We start from the raw sequence: 27,945 nt of genomic DNA on the forward strand, positions 1-27,945 counted from the left end.
AAAAGGAGACTAGAACAAAGGAGAAGAAAACAATTATATGAGTCTAGTATGAGGCAAACAATGGATATGTTGAGGCATAACGGAAAAATAGAATTGTACATTGATTGCAAGAGCAATTTGTTATATATGTGAATAAGAAAATAAAATTTGCTGTTCTCTTATCTTGTCTCCTGTCAATTATTTTTCAATTTCTTTCTTGTACACTCTGTTGGCAGAGACCAGATTCCTGTATTGGTTGTGTACAGTCTATAGGTACCCTTTGCATCAATCTCAAATTGGAATTAATCCTATATAAAACTATTCTCTATTCTCCTCGATTTTCTCTCTCACATGGGCAATGTGCCATAGTTTCTCTTTGCTTGTGACGTCATGATTTGTAACAGAGCTACTTCATATTGTGGCCTACTAATTACATATCTACCATATTTACAACTTAGATCAAACTCTCACTATTATAGATCTACCAGATCTACAACATATATCAACCTCAAACTAGAGATTTCTCAAATTTCCAAGAATGGATCTGTAAATCTCACATAATGCCTATAGTTCTTTTTACAGAATCTTAGTGTTTTCTTATCATTTGAGTTCCTTGGGATCAACAAGACAATATGACTCGAAGGTTTCTTGAGTTATGGATCACTACCAATAGGAGCTATCATGGTATATAATATTATTTACCATGATTAATATAATCATGGGCATCAATATAATTATCTTATCTCATCGTATATATCTTATCAGGCCCTATGAGGACCTAAGAACTATAGAGCTCTAATATCAATGTTAACAGCAAGACACAAAACCAGTGATATGATGGAAAAGGCCTTAAACCATCTCATATTAATATTCAAACCAAGCATGCATATATACATATATAGCACAATTGGTGATGCCACCTCATAGAGAGATTTGCTTTAGATCCTAACACCTTGCATGGTGACTAGACTAGAAACTCTTAACTGACACAATAATCATCACTTGAGTATATATTACTAATATCCTAAATGATAAATACAATTTAAGGTGACAATTAGACTTAGTGATTGGTAAGTAAGCCATCGGTTAACAGTATTTGTTTTCCAAATTTTCCTATTGTCATCTTGTTACCCTAAATTGCACTCAATGTTAAGGCAGATGGCAAAGTGCTCAAAAGAGGAATCCAATTAGTCAAAAATTAACACCCCTTGGACATCAGCCAGATATTAAGATTAAAGTTCGATATTATCACCGACTTCGTAAACTTAAATGTTAAAAACAAGTAATTAGAACATCTCTCTTTTTGTTGTAACCAATCCCAAATTATTGGTTTGCACATCTATTTATTTTGTTTTAAGCAGTCCCACTGTGGAACTTGACCTTGTAAGCATAACAGTCCCTTTATCATTTTCTGGCTGCTACTGGGCATTGAAACTGAAATTAAATTAAATATGCTTAAGATGTATTTTTCTTCACCTCCTCACCAAAAAGGAACATGATATGCAGTGAATTACAAGGAAAATTATGTCATAGTTAGAGTCTGTCAAATTCTATGACAAAGGTACCATTTATGCCAAACATCTATCTCTTTTATTTGTACAAAAAATGTTGCGCTAGATGTAAGCTGTTCCACCCATAGGCCAATAGGCCTTGTGGACATTTTAATAAAATTCTATTATATTCCCATATAATGTTTGCCGGTGGCATTGGAGCCTATGGTGCATGCCCTTGTGATCCACACGTATCAACGAAAATTTTAGGTTGCAGCACATAAAATTCTAACAACTAGATCCAAGCTCACATTCATAAATTCAAGATTGCATGACTAATTCTAGCCACTAGATCAAACTTACGTCACTCTACGAGGAAAAAATCTTTATAGCATAATTAATAAACCATTTTCCTTGTTAGAAACCACCTAAACTAGTCTGATTTTCCATAACAGAGTCACAAAATACAATATACCTCCTGTATTTCAACAAGATCCTTGGGTTCATTGGAAAGGGGAAGAATGATTGCATTCACCTCATTTATGTCAACAAGATCCATTGCCCTACAAAGAAAAAATAGTGTTATTATCTCGATCTTTCGAAATTTAGGCCTAAACTTTGGCAATGTAGAAGTAAGAATGCTGAAAACAGTTTTATGCTTTTGAACAGTTCATCCTGACTGGGAACAAAACTTTGCCATTTCAAATGGAATTCTCAGTCCAACTACTTGACCAACCACTGACAACCATGCAATTAAGTATTGATTAACAATATCTCTTCTCAAGGTATTGCTATACGTGGATGCTTCAATGGTACTTCTCCCAAAATTATTAACACCCATTGTAGTGTTTTCCATGAGTTGAGAGCTTTTCCCATTATCTCGTTTTTGTTCTGAACTCTTCTCAGATTGTGCCAAAATGTGTTCAAACAATCTAGCAGATGAATTCGATGATCTCTTGCAAGAGAAAAGAAAGCCCATCCACCCACTAGTTCCACATGGATGTAAGGAGTACCATGGCTGGTTTAAATAAGGATGTTCCTGTGATATTAACAACATACTTGAAACATCACAAATATACAAAGTTGTGGAGTGAAAACTCTAGTCTAAGTAATCACAATACCAAACATTGAGATTTTCTCAATTAGCATACAAAGGGTCTGTAAGAAGGTACCTCTTGGGTAAGAAATGTCCATTTTGATTCTTTAAGTAGTTGATGAGTATAGGACGAAAAATCCTTCTCAATATCTTCCCACTCCAGTGGTTTCCCATCTAAATATGCAATTGATAAACATTTTTATTGCTTTTGAACAGATAGTGAAGCCAGCATCATTCTTTACAAATAGTTATGCTTAACAGAATAGAGAAAATTAACAAAAGATGAGGTCCAAGTAGTTTCTCAAGTTTAAGCACATACCAATACTATGACCACGGAAAAGGAGCACAGGAACTCTGTAAGAGCCGTTGTAGACAATATGGAAAGTGTAGAGGTGGGGCTCATTATCAAGACTCTGAACCTGAGATAAAAATAATTAGCCAACGAAAACCATTAGAACAGTTGATATCAAAAACCATAAACTTTGTTCTAGTCATGACAAACAAAAGTTAACAATGTTTTTGTTTCCTTAGGCAAAGGTGTTTCTCATTTAAACAATAATTTGAGCATATCAATATTTATTCCAAAACACAAATCCCAATTGATCTACATCAGTGACTGGAATCCAAGAAATAAATAATCGATGTATTATTCAACTCATTCTAGGGAAAACATTCTGAATGATAAATTAGTTTCAGGTTGATAAACTCGTAATCAATGCTGTCTTAAATAGCGTTCAGGAAATGTTGACCCAGGATTTAGTTGGCAGATTAAACTAGGAAGTTGATCTTTCCCTTAAAGGTCCACCCAGTCTTACAATAATCAGGCCTGGGTTTGACTATCACTCTCCAGTTAGTTTCTCAAGCATTTTTTCAAATAAATGGACTGCTCATATTCATCCCCTGAACTTCAACCAGCGTCTAGCCACTCAAAGGATTAAGGACTTTTCTTGAACAAATTCCTATGAGGAGACATTTATCAGGTTCACTTTCTGCTCCACCTCATATTTCATCTCTCTGATTATAACTGAATGTATTCAAATATTCTAATAAGTTTAGCATTCAATGATCTTCTGCTGAGAAAGAAAGCCCCATCTATCTGTTAGTTCCACATGCATACAAGGAGTACCATGGCCAGCTTAAAGTTTAAAACAACACAGATTTGCAGAATTGTAGAAAACAAACTCTTATCTAGGGAATTAAATTGCAAAGGATTGAGGTTTTCTCAAGGTAACATGAATTTGTAAGAAGCCACTCCATGTCCAAAAAGAATCTTCATTTTGAGTCTCGAAATAGCTAATAAGGATCTGATGCAAATCCCTTTCCAACATCTTCCCACTGCAGTTCTTTCCCATCAAAATAGACAATTAACGATAGGATTTTTATTGTGCTTAAACAGAGTTGGTGAACCTGGTCAATTCTGACAAATATTTAAGCTTGGAGCAAATTAAGACATGATAAGATCAAAGCAGTTTGCCAAGTACTATAGAACATCCCAGTACAGTGTCTCTGAAATAGGAGAATGTGAAATGTATAAGAACCATTTGACATATAAAAAATGTAGAGGTGGGACTCACTGTCAAGTGTTTTCAATCTTAAACAGAAAAACTACCAGACAAACTGGAATCAACAATATCAAGAACTACCTACTTCATTTGATTCATGAGCTAAACTTTAGTTAACGGAGGCTTTTTTGGTTCATTTGGCAAAAGAACTTCTTCAGGGTTTATATCCACAAACATTTGAGCAACAAATTTAAGCACCTTAATATTTATTCCATGCATGATGCTAACTAGAAATGCAAGGGCTCTCATCGATACTGAATAAGTGATTGTGTTTCGAGTCATGAATAATAGATGGCCTGTTCAACCATTCTGAGGTATTAGTTTTATTATAACAAATCAATCAGGCTGATAAACTATGGTTCAATACCAACTTAAATACCATTTAATGATTGTCCACCCATAATTTAGTTGACAGATCAGCCATGGAGACTGATGTTAACATAAAGTGTCACCCAACCCTATAATGCTCAGGTCTGAGTTTGAATATCATGGTCCAGTTATGTAGGTTTCTTTGAATAAATAGACTATCTGTATTCCTCTGATCTCGAAGTGATACCATCAACAAGGATTCTGGGATCTGTGTCCCAATATTTAAAAAACATTATTTCCACCCCCAAATTACACCCAAAACATTTCTCTTCAAAATGGTTCACAGAACCATTCAAATTGTCAATCTAAGAATGTACAATACTCAATGTTACATTATGTGATAGAGGTAACACTTGTACTCAAGCGATTCAGCAAGCAAATCAAAAGATTCTGAGTTTGTTCCTGACCCATTGGATGACTCCTATCAGCTAGAACCAATCAGAATAATATACCTTTTATATACAAATTTAACTGTAATGTCTAAAGAAACATAAAGGATTCAGAAAAAATAAATTCAACATTCAACTTCATTGAAAGAAACTCAAAACTAATTTGCTGAAGGAAACTGTTCACACAATGAGTGAAAAAGGTGTGAACTTAAAGTGCAGAAAAACAATCATACCCAAGTCTAAACCCTAAGAAAACCGGATGATTTGTGCTAGCATGGGGGCATTTACACCAAGCAATACTTCAGGTGCGCCAAATGCTAGAGCACAGCCACAAGGGTCACACAAAGGAAGCAATTGACTCTCAACTGCAAATTCTACATTTCTGTCTCCTTTCTTCAAAGAAAACGGGTATTTGTACATTACAAATGGAAGATAACAGCAAAATCAAATGATAAGCTCTAACTGTAAAGATTAGCAGCCATACATAATTAACAGTATAAATATGGGAGATGTAAATGTGCGCTTTAGTAAAAATTGGACAGTAGAGAATAAAAATTGAACCATTCCACCATTTCATCCATGCCACACAGAACACGAACAACATCTCACACACTAATTGTATGAAGCCTATGATTGACAGCCAACCCTTGATTTGTTGAAAATTGCAGCAAGAAATTCTCAATTTGATTTTGCCTTGATAAAATTGAGAAAATTCATAGTTTCACATCAGCAGACAGCTTGGATGATGTTAACTTGTGTGACATGGCTTGTGTCACCCAATTTACTCAGTCAATTTGAGTTGGAAGAGTTAGAGTTCAGTTCTGCATGTGTAATTGCTAATTTGTAGCAATCAAGGTCAGATTAAGATATCTCAAAGTGTTTTCAGTTAAACTAGTTCCAGCATTTGGAGGAACTAATGGAAGGTCAGTTAAGCAGTGGGACTTCAGTCAAACTCAGTGATCATCTAGTTAACTGATCAATCAGCCCAAAATAGTTAGTGCATGCAGAGAATTCGAGTTACCCAGTTGAGGTGGAGATTCCAAGGCAGTGTAACATCAATTGTAGACTAGTCTTGAGTGTACAGGTGTTGCATGCAGTCAAATGATCAGCCTAAGGAATTGCACAATTCAATTAGAGGAATTTCCTAAATAATAGGGGCTAATTCCTCAAGGAACAGCGCAAGGAAATAGGATCTCAAGCCGAGGCAAAATTTGACTAAGTCTGGGTCAGAGGCCTTCAGTGAGCAGAGAGATAGGTTGTGCACTTGCAGGGTGAGCTCAGTTGAGCAAAGAAATTGTAATACATCTCTATTCATTGATTAATGCAAGCAAACATTGGAGTTTTTAGGAGATTGCTTTCCCCAGATAAAAATACTTGTTGCATGTGTGTTATTTCTTCTTGCATGTTTGAGATTTTTGTTATAAATTGTGAATTAATGTCTACAGAGCAGTGGTCTAGGTTTGTGTCTTGTTATTTTGATTAAAACTTCATGAACAGTTGCAAATCTACAGCCTAATTTCTACATGATTAAGCAAAAGGCAGCCCCAAACCTTGTGTTTAAAAGGAGCATGACTTCTATATGACCAAGCACCTTTGCAACCAACACACCACAGAGTCCTTCACTCCCCACTTTTTATTCAAGTGAATAACAATGTCATAGGTGTGCCTCAGCCCTCAACATACCATAAAACTCCTTTAATCACATAAATTTAAAAGAGCTTTCCATTCCTCCAGCTCCAATCCCTCGAAAATAGTCCTGACACATGCAACTCTGTTTTAAAATAGTCAACAGGGATCAAGTGACAAAGACTTTCTAATACAAATTTGTCCAAACGAGTTTTTGAGCCTAGTTAAAAGCATGCTAAGTATACCATTGATGATGTTCCCACAAAATCCTTCCAAAATAAAGCCCTTTCTTGCCAATCTTTTGCCAGAAAACCTAGAGGAAAGACCAACCTATCCATAAGGGGACAGAAAACAACCAAAATTTAAATAAGCCATGACACCAAATCCTAAGCATCCGAAGGTGATTTTGTAATTGATAAACCTACATAGATCCTAGGTTTATTATTTTTCCTTCTTGTGCTCTATGTTGCTAATTACCAATGTTCCACCAAGTTTCTAGGATGCGGGATCAGCATATGTAGAAGTACCCCCCAAACTTTAGGGAACATTGAAGGGGACATTGGGGTCTTCAACATAGGTGACCCCACCCAAAATACTATAAAAACGTAAATTAGAATACATGAAAATCTAAGTCACATGACACGAGGACACGAGACACGGAGGACACGTAAATACGAGTATTCGACACGAAACGCAGCGACCCTAGAAACAGGACACAAGGGACACGTTTTATATATATATATATATATTAAAAAATACTGAAATATAGTGCTTGATCCATATAGATATGAATCATGATGATATCTATTTAGTACTTAGTATACACTATTTAGTATTTCATATTTAGTAATTTACTAGTTAGTTTATTAATTTACTACATCAATGATGTTCACAGTTCAATGTTCATTGTTCATGTTATAATTTTTGTTATTAACTTCAAACAAGTTTGATCATGTTCAAACTTCACATAAGGTAGTTTATGAACTATAAATTTATATGTGTTCAAACTTCATTGTTGACCAGAGCGTTAATCGAGCTTTCCCTCCCTTTAGACCTCGAAGGTGTAGTGAGCAATGAGCACATGACGAGGAGCTGGGATTTTTATTTCAACACACGATCTATACGTGGTCACTCGTGTATAATTAAGTTAAGTTCCGTAGGCTATAACACAACTTACAAGAAATTTAAGTGCTCCAAACTCTCAGCAAAGCATGTGAACGCTCGTCTCCTACATCTCCATGTCCAGGTCGATGTGAAGTTGTGAGCATTGCACTTGAATCTGATGGAATTCCTCACACTGCACAACAAATTGGATTCTAGCGATGAGCAAACTCAACTTCGGTGGCGAACAATGACAAAAAAAAAACCAAAAATAAACCATGTTGCAAGTTTTAAATGTCACTTTTCATGGGACACGTGTCCTAAGAACAAAAAATGTTAGGGCACGTTTTCGACACGTCCAAAACACATGTCTCGATTGGAGGACATGAAGAAAAACGTTTTCGACACATTTTAGGGCGGTTTTCGTGTCCGACACGTGAAATACGAGACACGAGACCCCGAAGGACGTGCCCTGTGACTTAGATGAAAATAGAAATCTATATCATTGCAATTTTGTAATCTAATACATAACAGTGTACCAAGGAAACGGGGACCTTTGTTTCTTATTGTTGAGTGCTCCCTAAGCACCAGTTTGGGGTATAATCGGGATCCCTGTGAATTAAGGGGGCAAAAAAGACTCTGAGATCCCCCAGGCTCTATAACGCTCCTGCCATTTGCTGGTTATGATGGTGAATTTGTGGAATATCTCCCATGCATTGGGTATTAATCTTTTCAGGTGAATTCTAATATCTATGTCTAGGACATTTGTTGCAATGGGATTAGTTTTTTATTTCCAAATTTGTTAATTTGGCTCAGGATTCAAACACTTGTCGGGTTGAAACAATCAATAGCTTGATTGGTTATTGAGATGTACCGTCCTATGGGATGGAATATTTGTGTTGAGGTGAAGAAGAAATTGGAATCTCAATCTGTAAGGATTCATTGCTCCACCTCTGCATGCAATTTGGATTGGAAGAGAATTCGAGCAGTACTTATGGCACCCTTTAGGGAGGAGTTAAAATAGTTAATGTTTCCCTCCTTCAAGTAGATGCTTTAAATTTGCAAATTCAGATTGATTAGATTATAGACAATGTGACTACATGTATGGCCCTAATAATTGAACAAAGAACCACCATGCAGAGAACTAAAGACAAGGTGTCCAGTCTTTGCCAACAAGTGGAAGAATCGTAGCTCTCACTCAATAGGACCTATATAGAACATTACACTCCAACAACTCCAGTGTACATGTGTTTCTTGATCTAAATACTCATCCTCCTCTTCAGTTTAGGAGGGAAAGTTCCGAGAATGTTCCCCCTCTCGGATGAATTAACATGTTTTGCAAGTTTTGTAAAATTTTGAATGTATTTTGCCGCTTATTTCCCTATCGGCATAATAAATTAGATATACTAGACATTATAAATCTCGATGAAGATAGTACTTTTTGACAGATCATGTTCTCAATAGAATATCTAAATCAACTCTCTTTTGATGTACTAACTATGTTCATCACAGATTTTTAGAAATGGAAATTTCTCATTCTGGTAAAATAAAAAATACGCAAAAGAAAAGGGTAACTCAAGCCCCCAAAATTGCTCCCTCTTCTCATCATTACACTCAAGATGTTGGACCCCCTTTAGCTGGTACCAAGGTAATGGCATCTTCTTTGAAGTCAATCCTCTCCATGTCCACCTTTATCGCATGTACCTGTGGATTGATGTGTCTTCCTATGAACTGCCCTTCCCCTTTGGAGGTTGGAAGCACCTTATAGGGCTTTTGAATAGCCATCTCAAACATAAGTGTGGTAACTTGCTTACAAATCATTAGCTAGAAAGAAGTTTGAAGGAAAGGCTTGTGTAAAGTATTTTTGTGCCTCTAATGTTAAAAATGGTCCACTGTGATACTTTTATGGTTTTTTACCTAATGATGTTGATCTCAATTGATCTTGAGGGTATGTCTTAGGTACTTTTTCCCAAATACATTGGATATCCCTTGAGGGATAGCTTGACACTTCTATAGCACCTTGAAGAGGATATCTAGCCCAATGTGAGAGCACTTATGACCTTGCAACTCCAGCGTTGCTCTCATAGATATGAGCATTGGCCCTTTATGATCCTCCACAAGGATGTATGACACCTTTTACGCCTCCAAAAACTGAAACACTGAGGACAAAGGCTAGGACATTGCCAGGATTGATAATCTACCCCAGAGGACCCAAGACATCCCCAAGCTAGCATTGCACCTTCTTGATGGGCATTGAATTGTTCAAAAGCCCAAATAAAGATGATGATGACTTGAGATACGTTGGGAAAGCTATTACACTCCTTGACGATGACATCATGCCCCTGCGTTGCAACTTCACCCTTGCAACTGCAAGCCCTAGAGTGATAACATGTGCCTTCTAGATGATGAGATATGGTTGAGGAGCTATGGCTTGGAGATACACCCTTTCACATTGATCAGATGACTTAGAGTAAGGAGCACTCTTTGACCTTTCTTGGCACATTGCTTGACGGAAATGTTCACTTTATGAGGATGATGTCACGTTGGAGAGCTCCTTTTCCCACGTGTGGAGAAAAAGGAGTCATTTTATTGTGTTTTAACTTTTATCAGTATGAGATCTACCTTATAGGTTGTCTTGTGACCTATTGACCTTGTGAATACTTAAAAGTCATGTTTTCGGTCTTTTACTTGTAAAATTAGCATAATTCGACTTGGTTGCCCTCCCATAAATAGAGAGGTGTCAAGTTGGAGGATTCATTGTCACACACTCAAACCTTTCTCTTGCAAAGGGTACACACTAGTTCTCTCACTTTCACTTTGACGCAATGGCTCAATAGGGCAGTGAATTGTCTTGGGGAGAATATGTTTTGCATGGAGAGACTTTCTTGAATTGATGAAGTGATGCTTGGATAAATGGTGTAAGTTTAATGATATTTTCCTTCCATTTTGCCATAATTGTTGGAATTAGGGTTCATCTTGTGTCATATTAAGAAAATGCAATATATTTATGAACTCTTGTTTCTTCATAAGCAAAATTCGTTATAAAGTATCCATCAAGGAAACTAGATTGCATCCCTTGACATTAAATCTCCTTAAAAGTAAAAATCTTTGGGGTTTGGTGTAGAGCAAATTCTCTCTCCTCCCTCTCTGTCTAAGGTCCTCTTCCTTTGACCTCGTCCTCTTGAATCTATATGCCCAATTGATTGAAGGCATTAGTCCTTGTGTGTCGACCAAACAATTTTTTTCATTTTTCTTTTATTTTATGGTAAACTAGGGCTTGGGTTTGGTAAAATCTAAATTTTATAGCTTAATTTCACCTATAGGCATTGCATCTATAAATCTTAAAAAGGCAAAATTTATCGTTTTATGCATTTTTCACCACTAATTTTAATGACATCTAGGGTTTGATTTCTTTTTTGATGTCAAAGCTTGTCCACATGAAAGAGAAAGATACATAGTCAAATAGCATATTTCAAGACCTTTACGATGATAGGTAGCACACCTTCTAACTCCTCACAGTTCAGGAGAAATGATTTTTTGAATGTATTCATATCCATGTATTTACATATCTTGATTCTTACCATCTGTACATGTCGGCCCTGCCTTAGACGCACAGAAGCATATAAATAGGAGTTGTATGGTCAAGATTAAGACGCAGATCTCAAGCATCCATTTCGGTTCTAATCTTGGAAGTAGAGGCAGCAGGTCCAAGGTTCATACCTAATGAACCAATAAGAAGAGAAAGGGAGCTGAGCTAGAGATGTCCGAGTGAAGTATTTGATGCCCCTACCCGAGCTGTAGGTGGCTATTTTTGACACAGTTTTGGGGACATTTTTCAACACAAATCAGACCTGTTTCCTTGTGCCTTGGAGCAGACCTGAACAAGCCTAAAGTCAGCCATGTTGCAGCCCAAATTAGCTCTCTGTTGCAAGCTGCAATCAGTCCTTTGGAGCCCAAATCAGCCCTTGTTGCAGGTCTGAATGTCTGAGGAGGCCGAGGCCTGTTTAAGGTGGAATGTGCACTCTAAACTTTTGTTTGTCTAGGCTGCAGGCCTGTAAGTCTGTTAAAAGAGGAATGACAGCAGTGGAAATACCTGAATGAGGATGATTTGAAAGATAAGGAAGAAGAACAACTGAAGCCAACAAAAGGGAAGAGCCTAACAGTGCACAGCAAGCTACTAAGCTGAGTTGACTTGCAGAGGATTGGTGTCCTCATCTATCTAACAGGTTGGAGCCTGAAATCTTGTAAGTTGGTGCTTACAGAGGAACGGTGTCCTCATCTATCAAACAGGTTGGAGCCTGCAATCTTGTAAGTTGGTCACTAGTGCTTACAGATGATTGGTATTCTCACGAGTGGTTGCCTATATCATGTAATAAATTTTGGTCTCTTAGAAAAGCGTTCAAGTGCTTTTCTCCCAGTTTGGGTTTCTACTTTAATCCTTGTGTTGATGCATTGTATGGTTGATTATGTGAAGTGATCTCTGTTTAAGATTAATAAAGTTGAAAAGAGTTTAAATTTATGTGATGCCAATTCACTCGCCCTCCCCCCTCTCTCTCAATATCACTGTGTATTTCCAACAGTTTAATGATAATTTCCTTCCATTTTGCTATAATTGTTGGAATTAGGGTTCATCTTGTGCCATATTAACAAATGCAATATCTTTTATCAACTCTTGTTTCTTCATATGCAAAATTTGTTATCAAGTATCCATCAAGGAACTAGATTGCATCCCTTGACCTTAAATCTCTTTAAAGTAAAAGTTATTGGGGTTTGGTAGAGAGCAAATTCTCTCTCCTCTCTCTCTCTCTGTCTAAGGACCTCTTCCTTTGACCTCATCCTCTTGACTCTATATGCCCAATTGATTGAAGGCACTAGTCTTTGTGTGTCGATCAAACAAAATTTTCCATTTTTCTTTTATTTTACGGTCAACTAGGGTTTGGGAAAATCTGAATTTTATAGCTTAATTTCACCTATATCAATATGTTATTGTTCTAAAATTAGGCATTGCATCTACAAATATTAAAAAGGAAAACTCTATTGTTTTATGCATTTTTCACCCCTAATTTTAGGGCTGATATCTAGGGTTTGTTTGTTGTTATGTGCAATTTCGACCATTAAAAAACTTAGTGTTTACCTACCTCTTATTTGCCCCTTTAATAGCCTTGAACCCTTTATTGTACCATACCATTAATAGGCTATTTTCAATTGTTATTATTTTTGCATGCTGTAAAAAGGTGCATTTTCCTAAACCCCTAATTTATAACAGCAATCCAAAAATTGATGGTGGCTAGTGAGAAGACTAACTTGAAAACCTATAGAAATTATCTTGGCCTCCTAGGCTCAGCCAGTAGTTTCCTCGAATCCATCATCTCTCTTCCACCCCAAGCTTTTCTTTATTGAAGACCTTTCTAGGGTGTATAAATTAACAAGCTCTTTAGAGAGCCATTTGGCTTACGATTCTTGAGTCACCTAAACTCTAAACCTCCCTTGTGGGGATAATATCCAACCACAAAACAGCAGGGGAGAAGCCACTGAGGTGACAGTGGTGGCTGATCTCATTGTTGCCCTAGACCTAGAGTGCCTAGTGAGGCTTTGCACTAGGCTGCTAAATTTTGTGGTAACAGGTCTCATTTTAATGCATTGAAGAGAAGAGGGATTCATAGCAATGGGTGCCCTGCAGCCCACATCAATAACAACCAAGTTCCAAGCCATGTCAACACCGCAAAATACAATGTAGACTGCCAACCAGATTCAAAGAAGACATGTCAACACCAACAGTGACAACTGCAGTGTAACTACTTAGCTGATGGTTGGTCTACCCTATGTGGAAATAAACAGAAACTGAATGAATTCTTTGGCAGCTAGTTTGATCAAAATTTGGTAGTTACAGGCCCAAGAAGAAGAACTTGGAGAACAGAGCCAGAGGGGAAGTAACACCGAGTCTGGAGGTTCTAGCAGAGCCCAGAACTGGTAGCATTGTAAACAGACAAGAGGAAAGTTTTCACTCCTATAGCATTGGAGTCATTTGCACAGTAGTAGAAGCTCATAGAGCACCTTTGTAATATGACTTGATAAAAAGAGTCAAGCAAGCCATTTCTAACTGCGTTTCCCATCTTGGGTTTCTCCGGGATAAATTATTGTGTAACCTTTCTTATGCGATTGATGGTAGTTTGCACTGAGTTCTTTGCATTCTTTAGTCACAATTAAATCACATTGGATTACTAAAAACACTGAACAAATTAATCAAATAAATATGTTCGGGTCCATGGTGAATCATATTGGCCATAGGCTTAACGATTACAGATCAGCATTGGAACTGACAGAACCATTGTTGCTAAACTGTCAACAAGAAGGGAAAGTTCAGGTGATAACAAGTATATTGTATTTTAGTGTGTATTTGTGTGTTCATGTTCATGTCTATGGTCTTCAGCCTTCAACGTAATGGCTCTGTTAGAAAATTATATATTATGAAGCAATGGAACACATAAAAATATTGCAGAAATATAAACACAGAAAACGCACAAAACAAGAGAGACACAGATATACGTGGTTCACCCAGTTTGGGCTACGTCCACTCCGAACAGCCAGTCCTTCCTTTCTATTATCCAACAAAATGAAGAGACACAACCTACAGCAAATCCGCTGTAATATCCTCTGTTTTCTCTCACAGTCTCACATCTCTGTTTCTCGCTCACAAAATACACATCTATTTCACCGCCTCAAATTACAATACCCTCATACAAAGAGAGGGGTTGCCTTCTAGGGCAAAAAAACCCTAAACTAAACATAAGTTCTACCGTCAGATCATCTGCCTAATGAACGGCCCAGATTGACTAGAAATTACTATACTTTTACAAAGCAATTTTACATTTGTTTTTAGCTTTGGGGGCGCTGCCCCCGAGCCCCCGCCAGGGGACCGCTGGCCCCGGACCCCCCAGCCGGGGGGGATCGGCCCCCCCAGACCCCCGCGGGGGAGACAAGTCCCCCCCGCGTGGAGGGGTGTACAAGACTTCCTGGGGTATACATCCGGCTGAAACAAAGACCTTTGAACAATCATGCTCCACACACAACCGGCTCTTCCCTTATCTTGAATACAATATGTAGACCAACGAACTCTCTTCCGTATTGTGTGCTTTCTTTACTTCAAACTCACCTACTATGTGTTATCAATGAACATACTACTTGCAACTTCACCTCTTCTTTATTCGATTTCCCACTTATTTACCTTCTTATCACGTTATTCTTCTATCTAAAGCCAACTTGACATCAATTTCCCTCTTAAAATTCCACATTCTTATGTTGAAACATAGTGCACCCAATGGACTTTAAGTTTTAACCTTCAACACTTCCAACAAAGCTGATTCATCACATCATTATAAGTCTGCCACTTGGAAATGATTAACTTACAATACCTTGGAAAACTCCAAGAAACAAATACTATTACATTCCAATTATCACATATGCATTTCGTGAGATAATCAATTGCTTAATCACCTTGAAAAACTATAATTCAAATGCAAGAATTGTCAGTTGAAGGTAAACGTTTGCAAGCTTTGGAAGTAATGGCATTGGAATACCTGATCATGAGATCAAATAATTATATGATATATGACAGAGTTGTTGAGATTTATCATAAAGAACTGTAGCTCCAAGCACTATCTGTAGCAAATAGTATAACGCTTAATACTAAGTAGAACATAGGATAACCTTACCCGTCCCCTACTGGCAACCCTATTGCTAGCTGGTTTACCTGCTTACCAAGTACATAATTAATACCATAAGAACAGCATATCATTCTAATCCTAGTTAGAGCAACCTTCACTATATACCTATGCATGCATCTGTAACTGCAATCAGCTTATACTCATCTAAAATAATTTGCGGTCAAATGAATAAATTTGTCAGAATACAGACTACTTCATGAGTGAGGTAGAATCTCACCAATGTAGCCGGATCTGTAGGTTCATTGTCCTCCTCGAGTTCATTCTCACCTTCAGCAAAGCAATGTTGCTGAATCAAAAAGAAAAAAAACTGACATTTGAAACTGTTGAAAGATGAGTATGATATAATTCTCATTCTGCCTGTTATTTAAGCACTGAATCTATGAGCATAATGTCCTGAAGGCACTCCCATGGCTTCTACTTATGCCCTATCACATAAAAAAATGAAAGGTCATGACCTCTTTTGTGATTTGAACAGGAACATCTTCAAGGGACAAATAGCCTTTTGCCTGAAAGTACATGGAGCAAGTTAATAAATATCTTCTTTCACAATCATCATACCTCAAACGAGCCTTTGCACACAAATTTCAAGCATAAACATCCATGTCACGTTTGTTTTTAAATACTGATCAAGGAACATCAAAAACACTCACATCATGAGATGCACCCCAGGGTAATTTTGGGCAAGGTTCCCAACTCCACGGTTGCAATGTAGAGCAGCACATTGCCCATTTGTCTATCAAATTAAGTGCTGCAACAAGAAATTCGTCTGGACTGAAAGTTCCATCCCACAGGCACTCACTTGACATGATAATAAATGGTCAATTGTGTACTTCTAGCAATTTCGCTTCTTAATTCCAACAATGTTCCCAAATCCATAAAACTTTCTGCTACATCTGCAAAAAGTTGAACTTATTGCATTATATTACACATCTGACACCATTCTAGAACTTTTCTTTATTGGGAAAAATGAGAAGTAGGAACAGGAAATAGGGGGAAAAAAGAAGTCATATCCATGTCCAAGATGATCATTGGCAGTCAATGGAACTGGTTAAAATCAACCTCATAGTACACCAAGGTAAAGTGCATAGAGAAACTCTAGTTAAAGAATCAGAATCTATAGTTATCTGCATGTAACAATTTAAAAAGAGACAATAGACCTTAAAACTAAAATTGATAGCTATCATGCGGCAAATGATGTTATGAAAACCCCAACTTGGGAGAACTGGGGAATTCACTATGAGCTTCTGTTGTGAATGACCCAAGAATATTTTTAGATTGTAACTTGTTGTTACAACGAAATCTATCACCCTCAAAAGATGTAAAGTACTAAGGATCAAGGGGCTAGTTTTGTGCAACTCAAGAAGGCTACCCACTACCAACATAGTAGCTCTTCCTCTCACTTTTGGTTGGCTATTCTCCAACTCAATGGGGGTTTCCCTAAAAGGTAATATTGGTAAGGCTATAGTATGGAGGCAGAGGGTGATTTAGTGAAAAGTAAGCCTAAGCAAAACAAATGGATGTAGTATAAGCGAAAGAATGAATGGTGTGAGAAGGAAAACCCCAAGACCAAGTGTCTAATGATTAATCACACCCTGGGAAATGAAGTCAAGGAAGCAGAGATTGTTACGAGTCATGACCCCAAAGGGAGCATATATTGGGATAAATGTATATGGTATGATACCAAGTGGGGGCATATATGGGATTAAATGTACATGTAATGCATAAATGTATATGTCATAGAGTTGGCCTAGTGACAAAGGGGCCACATGTGCAATGTGTGAAGGTTCATATACAAAACATGTAATCATTATTGAGGACTTGTGAATTGGATGTATGGATGTATTTGGTTATTTGGAGGAGGTTCTCATATTCTTTAAGGAGTTATTGTGTGACTTACCTCTCTTATATATATTGTAATTGTGTTCCACGCTCATATTGGTGTACATGGCGTGTACTTCTAATTTTTTATGTATTTGGAGTGTGGAGCGCAACTCCAATATAGATAAGAGAAATAAGTCACATAATAACTCCTTAGAAAATAGGAGAACCTCCTCCAAATAACTAAATACATTCATACATACGAATTACATGTCCTCAATAACAACTACATAATCTCTATATATATCTATTCACACATTGTACATGTGGCCCTTTCATCACTAGGTCGACCATAGAAAATATACATTTACACATTACATGTATACTTAACCCCATATATACCCCCCCTTGGGATCATACCATACACATTTAACCTAGTGTATTCCCCCCTTGGGGTCATTACATTAATCAAAGAAGGCAAGTGCCAGAAGGTGTAAGGCAATAGGGGCTGCTATGCCTGCCACAAAGGTCAGCCCTAACTTGCTGAAATCTATTGCAGAAAGTTATCCTTGGAAAGCTAGGTGCTATTCAAATTTTTTGTATGAAGGTGATTCCATATCATGGTAGCGGCAATTAGGTTAATTAGGTGTACCTTAACATGAAAACAACAAACATGAGAGGGATTATCTCCTCACATTACATTGTCTAAATGAAACATGGTTCATTAAAAGGCCTTCATAACTACATAACAATGGTTTCCTACAATACAAATCAATGTTGCGAACATCAGCATCGCGATAAAATCAGCAAGGGTCCAGAAAACCAAAAAATCCTAAAAATCAAGAAAATATCGGTAAAAATCGGCTAACATCAGCAAAATCAAGATACCATCAAATATTGGTAAAAATCGGCAAACATCGGCTACGCCAAAAAATCGTGATTTCAAGATAAAATCGGGATGTTATCGAGATGTTTGCAACATTGATAAAAATCAGCATATAAAAAATAAATCACACAAAAGCCTCGCATAAACAAGAAATTATACCTCCAATCTTCCATTCAATCTCCAAGTATGCATGTGATGTACAAATGTTATATAATGGGAGAGCTCCTCAATCCCCAAAGTCTCAACTATTACAATGTACAGAAAGCTCATATTTACACACAATATTTTCTCTCATATAATAAAGAATTATTATTTAATAACTACCAGACAAGTCAAAAAAAATAATATAAAAATGAAGTAGATCCCTCCTCGATACATGGTTAACCATGTCACTATATGTGGACACAAGACTCTCAAGGAGAACTCACCCTTGTCCAAAAATAAAAAAGAGGTGACATCAAAGTTCTCCAATAGAGGGTATACAACTAAAAATAAGCAAGAGTAACTGGTGTCAGGTATTCTTCTTTCTCTTGATTATGTGGGGGCATTTACAGAGAAAATATTTTCTCTCATATGATAAAGAAATTTTATTTGCTAACTACAAGACAAGTCAAAATAATAATATTGTTACACTTCATTTTGTCACCATGACAAATAATCATCAAAATTGGATCTCTTGCCATCCATCCAAGTGTCATGAAGCACTCCCTTGCAAGTCAACAACTTATATACCTTGAATAAAGTGGAATTTCTGGATCTCATGGTACAAAACCCTGTTTTTGAGCATCTGTGCAGTTTTTCTGAACAAAATCCGCACATGTGCAATTTCTTCCACTATAAACTGCACAGATCTGCGCACTGTCTTCCACTATAAACTGCGCAGGTAAATCAATAAAAAGTGAGATCTAGAAGCATTGTTGGGTGAATCATTCCCAACAAAAAGCCTCGAACTCATGTTTATTCGAGCCTAACCTCATTTTTTATGGAACTAATTCCCATTCTTCAAGGAGACCTCATCCCTCTTTTAGTGGATCTCATCCTTGGACTAAGGATCTCAAACTACTTCCTTTTGGCCTATTAATCAAGCCATAGGTGGGGGAATTGAGGGAGGTTGCTGAGAGTAAGTTTAGCCTGGGGGAAACAAGTTGGAGAGCTTATCATTCTTAGAGAGGATTGAGATCAATGGGAGGAGCTTCACAACATCTAGGCACAAGTTTTGTAGCTGCTTTATTATTCTGAAATTAATACAAACAAGCATTTCTTCTCACTACATTGTTTAATGGATTAATTGATGAATTTCATGGATGGTTTATGTTATTAATATTTGTCCATTGGAATGATGTTTGTTACTAGTCTCCTTGATCACTAGTTTGAATTATTGAATCATTTATGTTGCATATGCCTTTGATCCTTTGTTGTTTCCATGTGTGCAGGTCTGAATTCAAGCATGGAGGAGCTGCACTGAAGCACAAAGGGGGATCTTCATCAAGCATGTCGTAATAAGGTATGAATTTCCATTTCTCACCTTGTTAGCTTATGATTCAAGAAAAGATAGATTCAGGGAAGGAATTAGCTTGATTGTCTGTTTGTTTCTAGTTTCCGTCTAGGATCTAGGGAGATCGCTCTTGTCAACAAGAGGGATTTGTCCGCTATAACAAATATAAAAACGAAGTAGATCCCTCCTTTATCCATGGTTGAACATGTCACAATATGTGGACACAAGACTCTCAAGGAGAACTCACCCTCATCCAAAAATAAGAAAGATGTGACATCAAAGGTCTCCAAGAGAGGGTGTACAGCTAAAAAAAAGCATGGAAACTGGTGCAAGATATTCTTCTTTCTCTTGATTATGTGAGGGCTTTATTATCTTATTTCAATTTCAAAGGGATCCAATCAATACTACCAACAGCATAGATCAATTTCCACTGGCTCACGTTGATAGTAATAGAAGAGAAAAATTATGGCACTGCCTTGAAATTCTCGGAATTGAGGTATGATAATACCTACAACACAGAGTTATTTCCTTACTGGAGACCACGATCTAGGCACTACAGACCTATGCCCACAAGGTTTTGGGATCCAACTTATCTCATATTCCAAACACTACAGGTCTGCACCCTTCAGCCACAATTTGAAACCATGAATTGAGAGATGGAGAGCACCAAATGACAATGTGACTTAGTCAGAAATTCTGGTAAAAAAGAATTATAAAGACAATGACCAAATCTGCCAATGAGCCACCACACACCTTCAGATCTCTAACCATCATTTCATCTCAAAAATTAATTAAATCAGTTATTGGCCTTTTACTTGACCAAGATTCACCCTTTATGGATTTCGAGATAGGCTTTTGACTCTTGGATTGAACTGTTGGCTGTGTCTGGATCTCAATTCTATGTGCATAATATGTTAACAGAATTTAAATCTTACAACATTCACACATTGATTGTTCGCCAAGCCGAAATGCAAAAAAATTAAGTGAACGGAGATACCGAGAACAGAAATAGAAAATTGAATGCACAACAAAGTTAAAATGATTGGAAATATCCACAATCTCATTCCATTCACACACACTCAACGACAATGCTTACATCTTGGTTTATACATCATGAGGAAGATTATTCGAACCTGTTTAGACTTGTTCATATCTTCCATTACTCGGATAAACCAAGCTAACTCCTACACATACTCTAACCTCCTAGATAAATACTGAAACAAGTAGATTTTTTATGTTGGCTCATTACATGAGATTAAGGAGGTTATGAACGTGTAAGAGTTTAAAAAATTCCCCCTCACGTGTATGAATCCAAAAGTATTTGAAACCTATGACAAAACAAGAAACAAGAAATACATTTATCACTAATGATGCACCTACGTCAATAACCAAGTCAACCTGCACGATGTCCACATAGAATTTCCCCCCCAAGAATGGATGCATGCAATTTATAATTAAATAATCTCAAACCTAGGAAGATGTTCCCAAGGGTCCACCTAGGAAAATTCACATAGTTTGCCCTCCAAGGTGCATGAGATATAAAATAAGAAAATACTCCCCCTAGGAGATACTCCACAACCAACATCCAAACATAGTAACTGGTCCACAAGATATATGTAACCAATCGACAAGTGTGGTTCCCAAGGTAACCAACTACGTAGATGAATGTGCAAGATGCCAAGTAGATGGATCAATTGCTCCACAAGAAATGAAGCAGTCAAACCCAAAACAGCAAATGCACAATCCCTGACAAGACAAATCCAAAGATATATGAGGAAATTAGGGTATTGACCATGCCAAAACTCCATGAAATAATAATAGGTATACCTTCACACATAGAAAGAATTGTCTCCACAAGTGCACCCTCCAAGAACACACTCCAAATATAGTAAGAAGACCAAGCAAGACCATCCAAAAGCCACACATGTGGCCCTCCAAGTATGTCACATGCCTCTTGTTGTAACATGCATTTTTGTTGCATGTAGTATTCATTTTTCATACAAGAACTTCTTAATATTTCAAAAATAGATAAAAGCAAAAGGAAGGAGTAATAATGGTATATCGGGTATGTTTTCTTTGTAAAGGAACAAGTAAAAATAAAAGAATCGGCCCCGGTATAGCCAAGGATTAAGCCAATGGTTATATGAATGTATACGTATATATATATCGCAAAGCATATTGTGTATCAGAATCGCAAAAGAAACAAGTTATAAAGTGTCAAAGATCCGGACCCGAAATATATATATTATATTTAAAAGCCCGGCGGGTCCATAAAGCGCCAAATGCATATGTATTGGTTCATTCACCGATTGCCGATTGCGATTCACAATAGCCGGACCCGAAACATATATTCATTGTGTTTATAATTTTGGTGGGTCCACAAGGCATACGAAAAAGCGGATTTTAAGCTAAAAGGCGGAATTTCGGGCGGATGCAAAGTGGTAAGCGGTTTTTAGTGGAGCTCACCCGATTCCACTTATTGTTCGACACGTAGCAGCCGGGTGGAGAGAGAAAACCGCTCATTTCGGGCGGGTATTCTCCATGCTTATGTCCCACCTGAAATCTTTGTAGACCGTCAGATCCACTAAGCGCAGATCTACGGTGGGGATCTATCGGGCAAGTTGTGTTGTTCGGAGAAGACACCAGCCGTTGATCTGGTGGCGGAAGATCAACGACGGGGATTTAAATATCGCATCGCAAACATTATATCGGCGGAAAAGGCATGTTTTATGGCATATTTCTATTATAAAAGGTATATAATAGAAATAGTGCAAATATGAAGGATTTATGCATATGCGGCTTAAGGGTGCGTAAAGTTAAGTTTTGTGGTGATATATCATTTGAAAGGGCTGATTGCGATTTGCGGTGGAAGTCAACGGAGCGCTGAACGGGCGGATTTGACAGATTTATAAAGCAAGATTAACTCTTTTTGAGTTCCATATTAAGCAAAGGTTCGCGTTAATTTCGCTGTGTAAAGTGGAAAATCAGGGTTAGAGCCGAATCTGAAGAGGAAGACAATCGGGTATGTTTTCTTTGTATTTTGGCCAATCAAAACACCCAATACGTATGTAAGCCCAAGATTACACAAGCTAAACACATTTCATTATGGCTAAAACAAATTAAACATCATTAGGGCATTTACAGAGGAATTCGGCAGCGGATTAACAGAGCAAGCCAACAGTTATCATCCTCTTCTGAATTCAGTTATGTTCCTGTTATTTCATGTTCTTTGAGGTGTCTTTTACCCTCTGTAAAATTCTGTAATAGTTTTTACTTCATATAGTTAGAGAAGCAGTTAAATAATTTGGGCAGTTTCAGAAATCAACAATTGTTCCACAATGTATAAAAAGATGAAAATTTACAAAGAAAGGGTTCGAACTTTGGAGAACCCAGAGACTAGGCCACTGTATTCCTGATATAATTGTTGATTAATGAAAGAATCAGAAGTTTCCATGAATTGTTGGGTATAATTTTGTAACCCTCTCTGTTATGTGTCATCTTATGTTTTCTTCTTTCAAGTATAGTAATGAAGTTGCAGGTCTTTATTTGCTTATGTAGATAAAGTTAAAATTCCTTAAAAGAGCGCTCCTATACTTGAAATTTTCACCTTCCTTTCTAAGTTATAGATAATAGTTTATGTGAAAGACCAGCATATTATCTTTAACTTCTCCAAGAGTCACAGATAGTAGTTTCTGTGTTAAACAGCGTATTGTCTATGATTTAGTTCTCATTTTCATAATTCTTCTAAGTTACAGATAGTAGTTTCTGTGAAAGACCAGCATATTATCTTTAACTTCCTCTTCAAGCCTTCCTCATTCTTCATTTGTATCTAGCAATAAATGCATTCTGAGAGGTGCACCATAGAAAACTATGCCATGTAACTACCTCAACCACCCCATAAATTATAAAATATCTCCATGTGTATTGTGCCCTAGGAAGAAGTGCCAAGGTAGTTAGAAGTTAGAACTCATCAATGTCAATGTCCAAACCAGGTGTTGTTTCCAATACCATTAATTGATTTCCCACCAAACTATGTCTACAAGAGGAAGTGTGTCCTAGGAGAATGTGCCAACCTCTCCAACAATAAAATAATCTTGAATGCCTTTGAAACGATGCCCAAGAGAGGAGTGCTCCATAATAAAGCCTCAAATAACCTCCAGATAACCCCTCCAAGTGTGAATAATTACCAAGTGAAGTAGGAAGCTTAAGCAATTAACCTCCAATGAATAATATGATTAATTTAACCATTGAATAGTTAAATCAACCGCAACATGTGTGCAAAAAGATTAATGCTTGAATAAAGCCATAGTCCAACTTCATATCGCCATCAACTAATTAAATCAACATGAACATGTGTGCCCATGGGTGGGTGCACTCTGACAAGTGTTGTACCATGGAAATAAGATGTATCTCCTAGCAAAGCCCACCACGATAACAACAAAATAGAAGCTCTACCTAGTTTAAACCTAGGATGCAGCACCAAAGAACTATAACATGATTCATACTTCATCAAGCCTTAGGAGAAGGCTTGATCATCAAAGATCTATGTAATAGCCACACCCACCCACCCCCTCGGACCACTCTAACTCAAACTTGAGAAAAAGTACATCCACAAAGGTACTAAGTCCTTTCAACTAGGGAAATGCCACCTAGTCAAAGTGCACAACCATAGCACATTTATCACCTAACCATATCAACATCATATGGGAAGGGGATTAAAGAAATGTTAACTGGCCCAATCATCAAGTATGTCCCCACCACACATCAACATAAGAGGACCATGTAGAACACCTCTCCTAGTGACACATCAACACACCTTACAAAAGTCACCAGGAAAATCCAACAATGTCATGAAACATCCACCTCCTAACACCATCATCTAACCCCTTAGGGGGCTAAAACCATCATCCATGAACAAGATGTAGCACATCTAGGATAAAAAAGTACACCAAAACCACACCATAATGACATAGCATGGTCCTTAACCAGCAAATATGTAACCAATGAGAGATTAACAAGGCAAGCACATGTCAGAAGACCGCCAAGCAAGCCAACAAAACCATCCAAACAAGAAGAACTGAAGAAGTGAGACTCCCCTAAACCAAAGAGCTCTATCAAATGATTTGATGCCATGAAGAGAAAGGGCTCCATGAAATGTATCACCCCAAGTCAATGAAAAGATCCAAGCTACCAGCAGCAAATCTCCAACAATGTGATGATGATCACAAGGTGCAACCTCTTGGCGCATGGAATTCAGAAAATACAATACTAAGTGTAACACATAGAATATAGAAGATTGTGCTTGAAATTATAAATGTTAGTCAAAATCAAATAATCACAGAAAAATACAGAATATGTTCAAAAACAAAAGACCAGTTCAGCTGCTCCGAGAGGTTCAGGATCCACCCAAACGTGAGCCATCTCCAAACGAGCCAGGTAACTATGCCTGGTAGGCACCTTGTACGGGTCTGAGTCAATTTGAATTTTTTCCAAAAAAAAAATAATGTTGAGCCCGTGAGACTCCATACTCAAACACTCTCCAGACTTATTAGGTGCTCCTGTTCTCAACGTGGGTTTGGAGATCTGCAATGGCAGTGTTTGTAACAAGGATATGTTCCTTGTGACCCAAGGTAATCTCTAAATCACCCTCTCCAGCCCGAACAAGATGAATAGCGAAAACCCATTAGTTTATCAAATCAGTTATCATATACCTTAGGTTAGAAAATTATGTTTACCTACAGTAACCAGAACCTGTAGGGAACCTAGCTGAGTTTGTTTGACTTAACCCATTTCAAGGAAGCCTGCTTATCCCATTAGGATTATTCGCCACTCATATTTATCTTTTCCTATTAAATGGCAAGAACTGCTCATTGAACAAGAATATAAGGAAATCATTTATTGTTCTACAGAGCGCTAGTCATTGGACATACCAGTTAGTCTGCTTTGAAGCCTTCATATGCCCTTGCTATCGTTGCAAAATACTCCAAGTTATCAATGGGGTCTAATTTTGCAAATTTAGAAAAAAAATTGGAGAAACCCCGTGTGTTCATCCAGCACATTACGACTTGTCTTGAATACCAGAACAGCAACAGATATGCGTTTCATAATTTTTAATTTTGCAAATTTAGAGAAAATTTGGAGAAACCCAACTATTTGTTAGATCCAGCACATTACTTGTCTTGAATACCAGAACAGAAATAGAGGTGCGTATTGTAATTCTAATTGTATTGGTTCAGGAAGAATTATGGCATGACATTAGAATATTATTGCAAATAGCTTGTAAAATGTTGGTTCAGGAGTCGTCATAATCTGACATGCCAGATATACATAGACTTCGAAACAAACAAAAAAGCGTGTGCGTGAAGCTTGGACGAAGTAAAATTCGAACCTGAAAGACTGTTTAACAACGCTGCCAACTATTTAAATCTTTCGCTTTTAACCAACCGTCTCTTGCAGGTATCCATTGTCTAAACACGGTGACATTATCTTGTACCAATATAAATACCACTTTGATCTGGTCTAAATAATTAGCGTCTTCATCGGGGTTGTAGTCCATTGACATGGGATTTATATAAAAAGCCAAAACATTTTATTTTCTTTTATGCACGGGGACTTTGTGAACGCTTTGGGCTATTAATCCTTTTCTACTCTTCCTGTTCGAGGTCTTTAATCTCGTAAAATCATGATTTTTAAATCTCACATGACAAAAAACAAAAAAAGGTGAGCGAGTATCAATGATCTATAAACTAATATTATTTATTGTTTTTCACTTATTGTTGAATGGTAACTCGTGGGAGTAATTTGGGTGACGTTCAAGATCAAGCTTAACGGCTGCCACTATAACACCAAGATTATATCCAACAACCCATAACCCAGGTATACTTGGAATTTATGACTTAGCAAGGGTCGAGACTCCATGCAAGTGGGGGAGCTTATTCCTTGAGCCTTATCACAACGGGGCAAAGAGGTCGCTTGTGGGATTTTAAACCAGGTGAAGGGGATAAAATCCCATTGTGGCAACCATGCAGTCGTCCCATGATGAGACCATAAGCCAATATTAAACAAGAACTTATGACTTGGCAAGGATCGAGACATTCAGAGACACTCCTATCAATAATTATTTTGGGGGGCTAAACCATAGGGATGTTGATGCATCATAGTGGGCCAATATTAGTCAAACAACATGTACAACATGTCTCAAACATTACATGCACTACAAACTCATACATCTAGGGAGAATCATACACTAGACCAAATGCCCTCACACCATGGTTTTACAAAAAAATAAACCATGTTGAATTGGTAACTTTTGGAGTAATCTAGACAAGGCATAGGATCAAACTCTCCAGTTACCACTATAACACCAAGTGTATGTCCAATGGCCTACAACCTAGATATACCAATAACTTACGACTTAGAAAGAGTTGAGACATCCCTACTCCACTGTAGTGGACTCTATCCCAGTGGCGCCTACTCTTTCGAGCCTTATCACAACAGGCCAATATGACAAGAATTGAAACCTGGTGGAGAGCATAACAAACCATTTACCCAACTACTCTGGTTAAACCCATAGGACAAGGTTTTGTAATTGTTGGGAAGAATTTGTTATGTCTGTGTCGAAATATATAGCATCCTCTAGGAACAAGTAATATGATGGTATTGGGTTTACCTTTTCTCCTATTGGCATAATTTCAATTAGAGTCATTTTATTACATTACATTATGTTTTTTTTTAATTATTTGTCTTCACTTGATTGAATTTGTTTTATCAACGTTGTCCTTTCATTCTAGAGCTCTAGGGTGGTGATAAGAAAATTCGAGCATGTAATATTTCTAATTGGAAAATAACAGTAATTTCCAAAAACATGGACTAGGAACATCAATTGAAATTAACGAGAAAACACCCAAATTAGAACACCAAAGAAAATGAGCAAAATAACTAAGCCATTTTATTAATCAATGGAAATATGGGTACATAATGAGTAAGAACAATGGAACCTAGGCTTGCTATGCAAGCTAGGAAAACCTAGGTGAAATATTGTTGGCCCAACTGCTGAAATGGCTCCAAACTGATAATGTGCACTGCCCAAATATCTACTACAAGATGCCAAATGAAACTAGATGTTCTGCTCAAAATAATGCCCATAATGCTCTAAAATTTCAGCTCTGAACTCCTCTTCCAAAACCCAGAAATTGTTTGGGCTGAATCCAGATGATAAAAAAATCCCTCCCAAATTATGCAAATAGCTCTCTGATTGGCTATATGTCCTACTGGATTTTTTCCCTATATATTACTCATAAATTTTGAAACTTCAGCTATGGCCTTTCCTCCAAATTCCCACAAAAACCCAAAAAAATCTTGAGTTGATTCTAGATTATACAGAAGCCCCAAATAGTGTCAATTATCTGCC

At 37.3% G+C, this 27,945-nt stretch overlaps 1 protein-coding gene across 5 annotated transcripts; it reads right to left on the reverse strand.

The window, feature by feature from the left end:
• Positions 1–1,822: 1,822 nt before the first annotated feature.
• On the reverse strand, positions 1,823–26,126 carry ATG10 (autophagocytosis-associated family protein). 5 transcript variants are annotated; one of them, XM_089460887.1, is made up of 8 exons: positions 25,924–26,126; positions 15,987–16,229; positions 15,792–15,842; positions 15,554–15,622; positions 15,325–15,362; positions 2,885–2,984; positions 2,642–2,739; positions 1,823–2,032 (listed from the first exon to the last, which is right to left on the reverse strand). In XM_089460887.1, exons 2-8 carry the CDS (start codon positions 16,140–16,142, stop codon positions 1,927–1,929), a joined length of 618 nt encoding a protein of 205 aa, XP_089317013.1. In that variant the 5' UTR covers positions 16,143–16,229; positions 25,924–26,126; the 3' UTR covers positions 1,823–1,926. The 5 variants fall into 5 exon arrangements, with proteins under 5 accessions (XP_089317013.1, XP_089317015.1, XP_089317011.1 ...); XM_089460888.1 differs by lacking the exon at positions 1,823–2,032 and adding an exon at positions 2,388–2,508 and having other exon boundaries at positions 25,924–26,113; XM_089460889.1 differs by lacking the exon at positions 15,325–15,362 and having other exon boundaries at positions 25,924–26,110.
• Positions 26,127–27,945: the final 1,819 nt, after the last annotated feature.

The sequence above is a fragment of the Pinus tabuliformis genome, chromosome 7 (genome assembly GCF_031772625.1).
Source record: "Pinus tabuliformis cultivar Carrire ecotype Pingquan chromosome 7, CPIR1, whole genome shotgun sequence".
Taxonomy (NCBI): Eukaryota; Viridiplantae; Streptophyta; class Pinopsida; order Pinales; family Pinaceae; genus Pinus; species Pinus tabuliformis.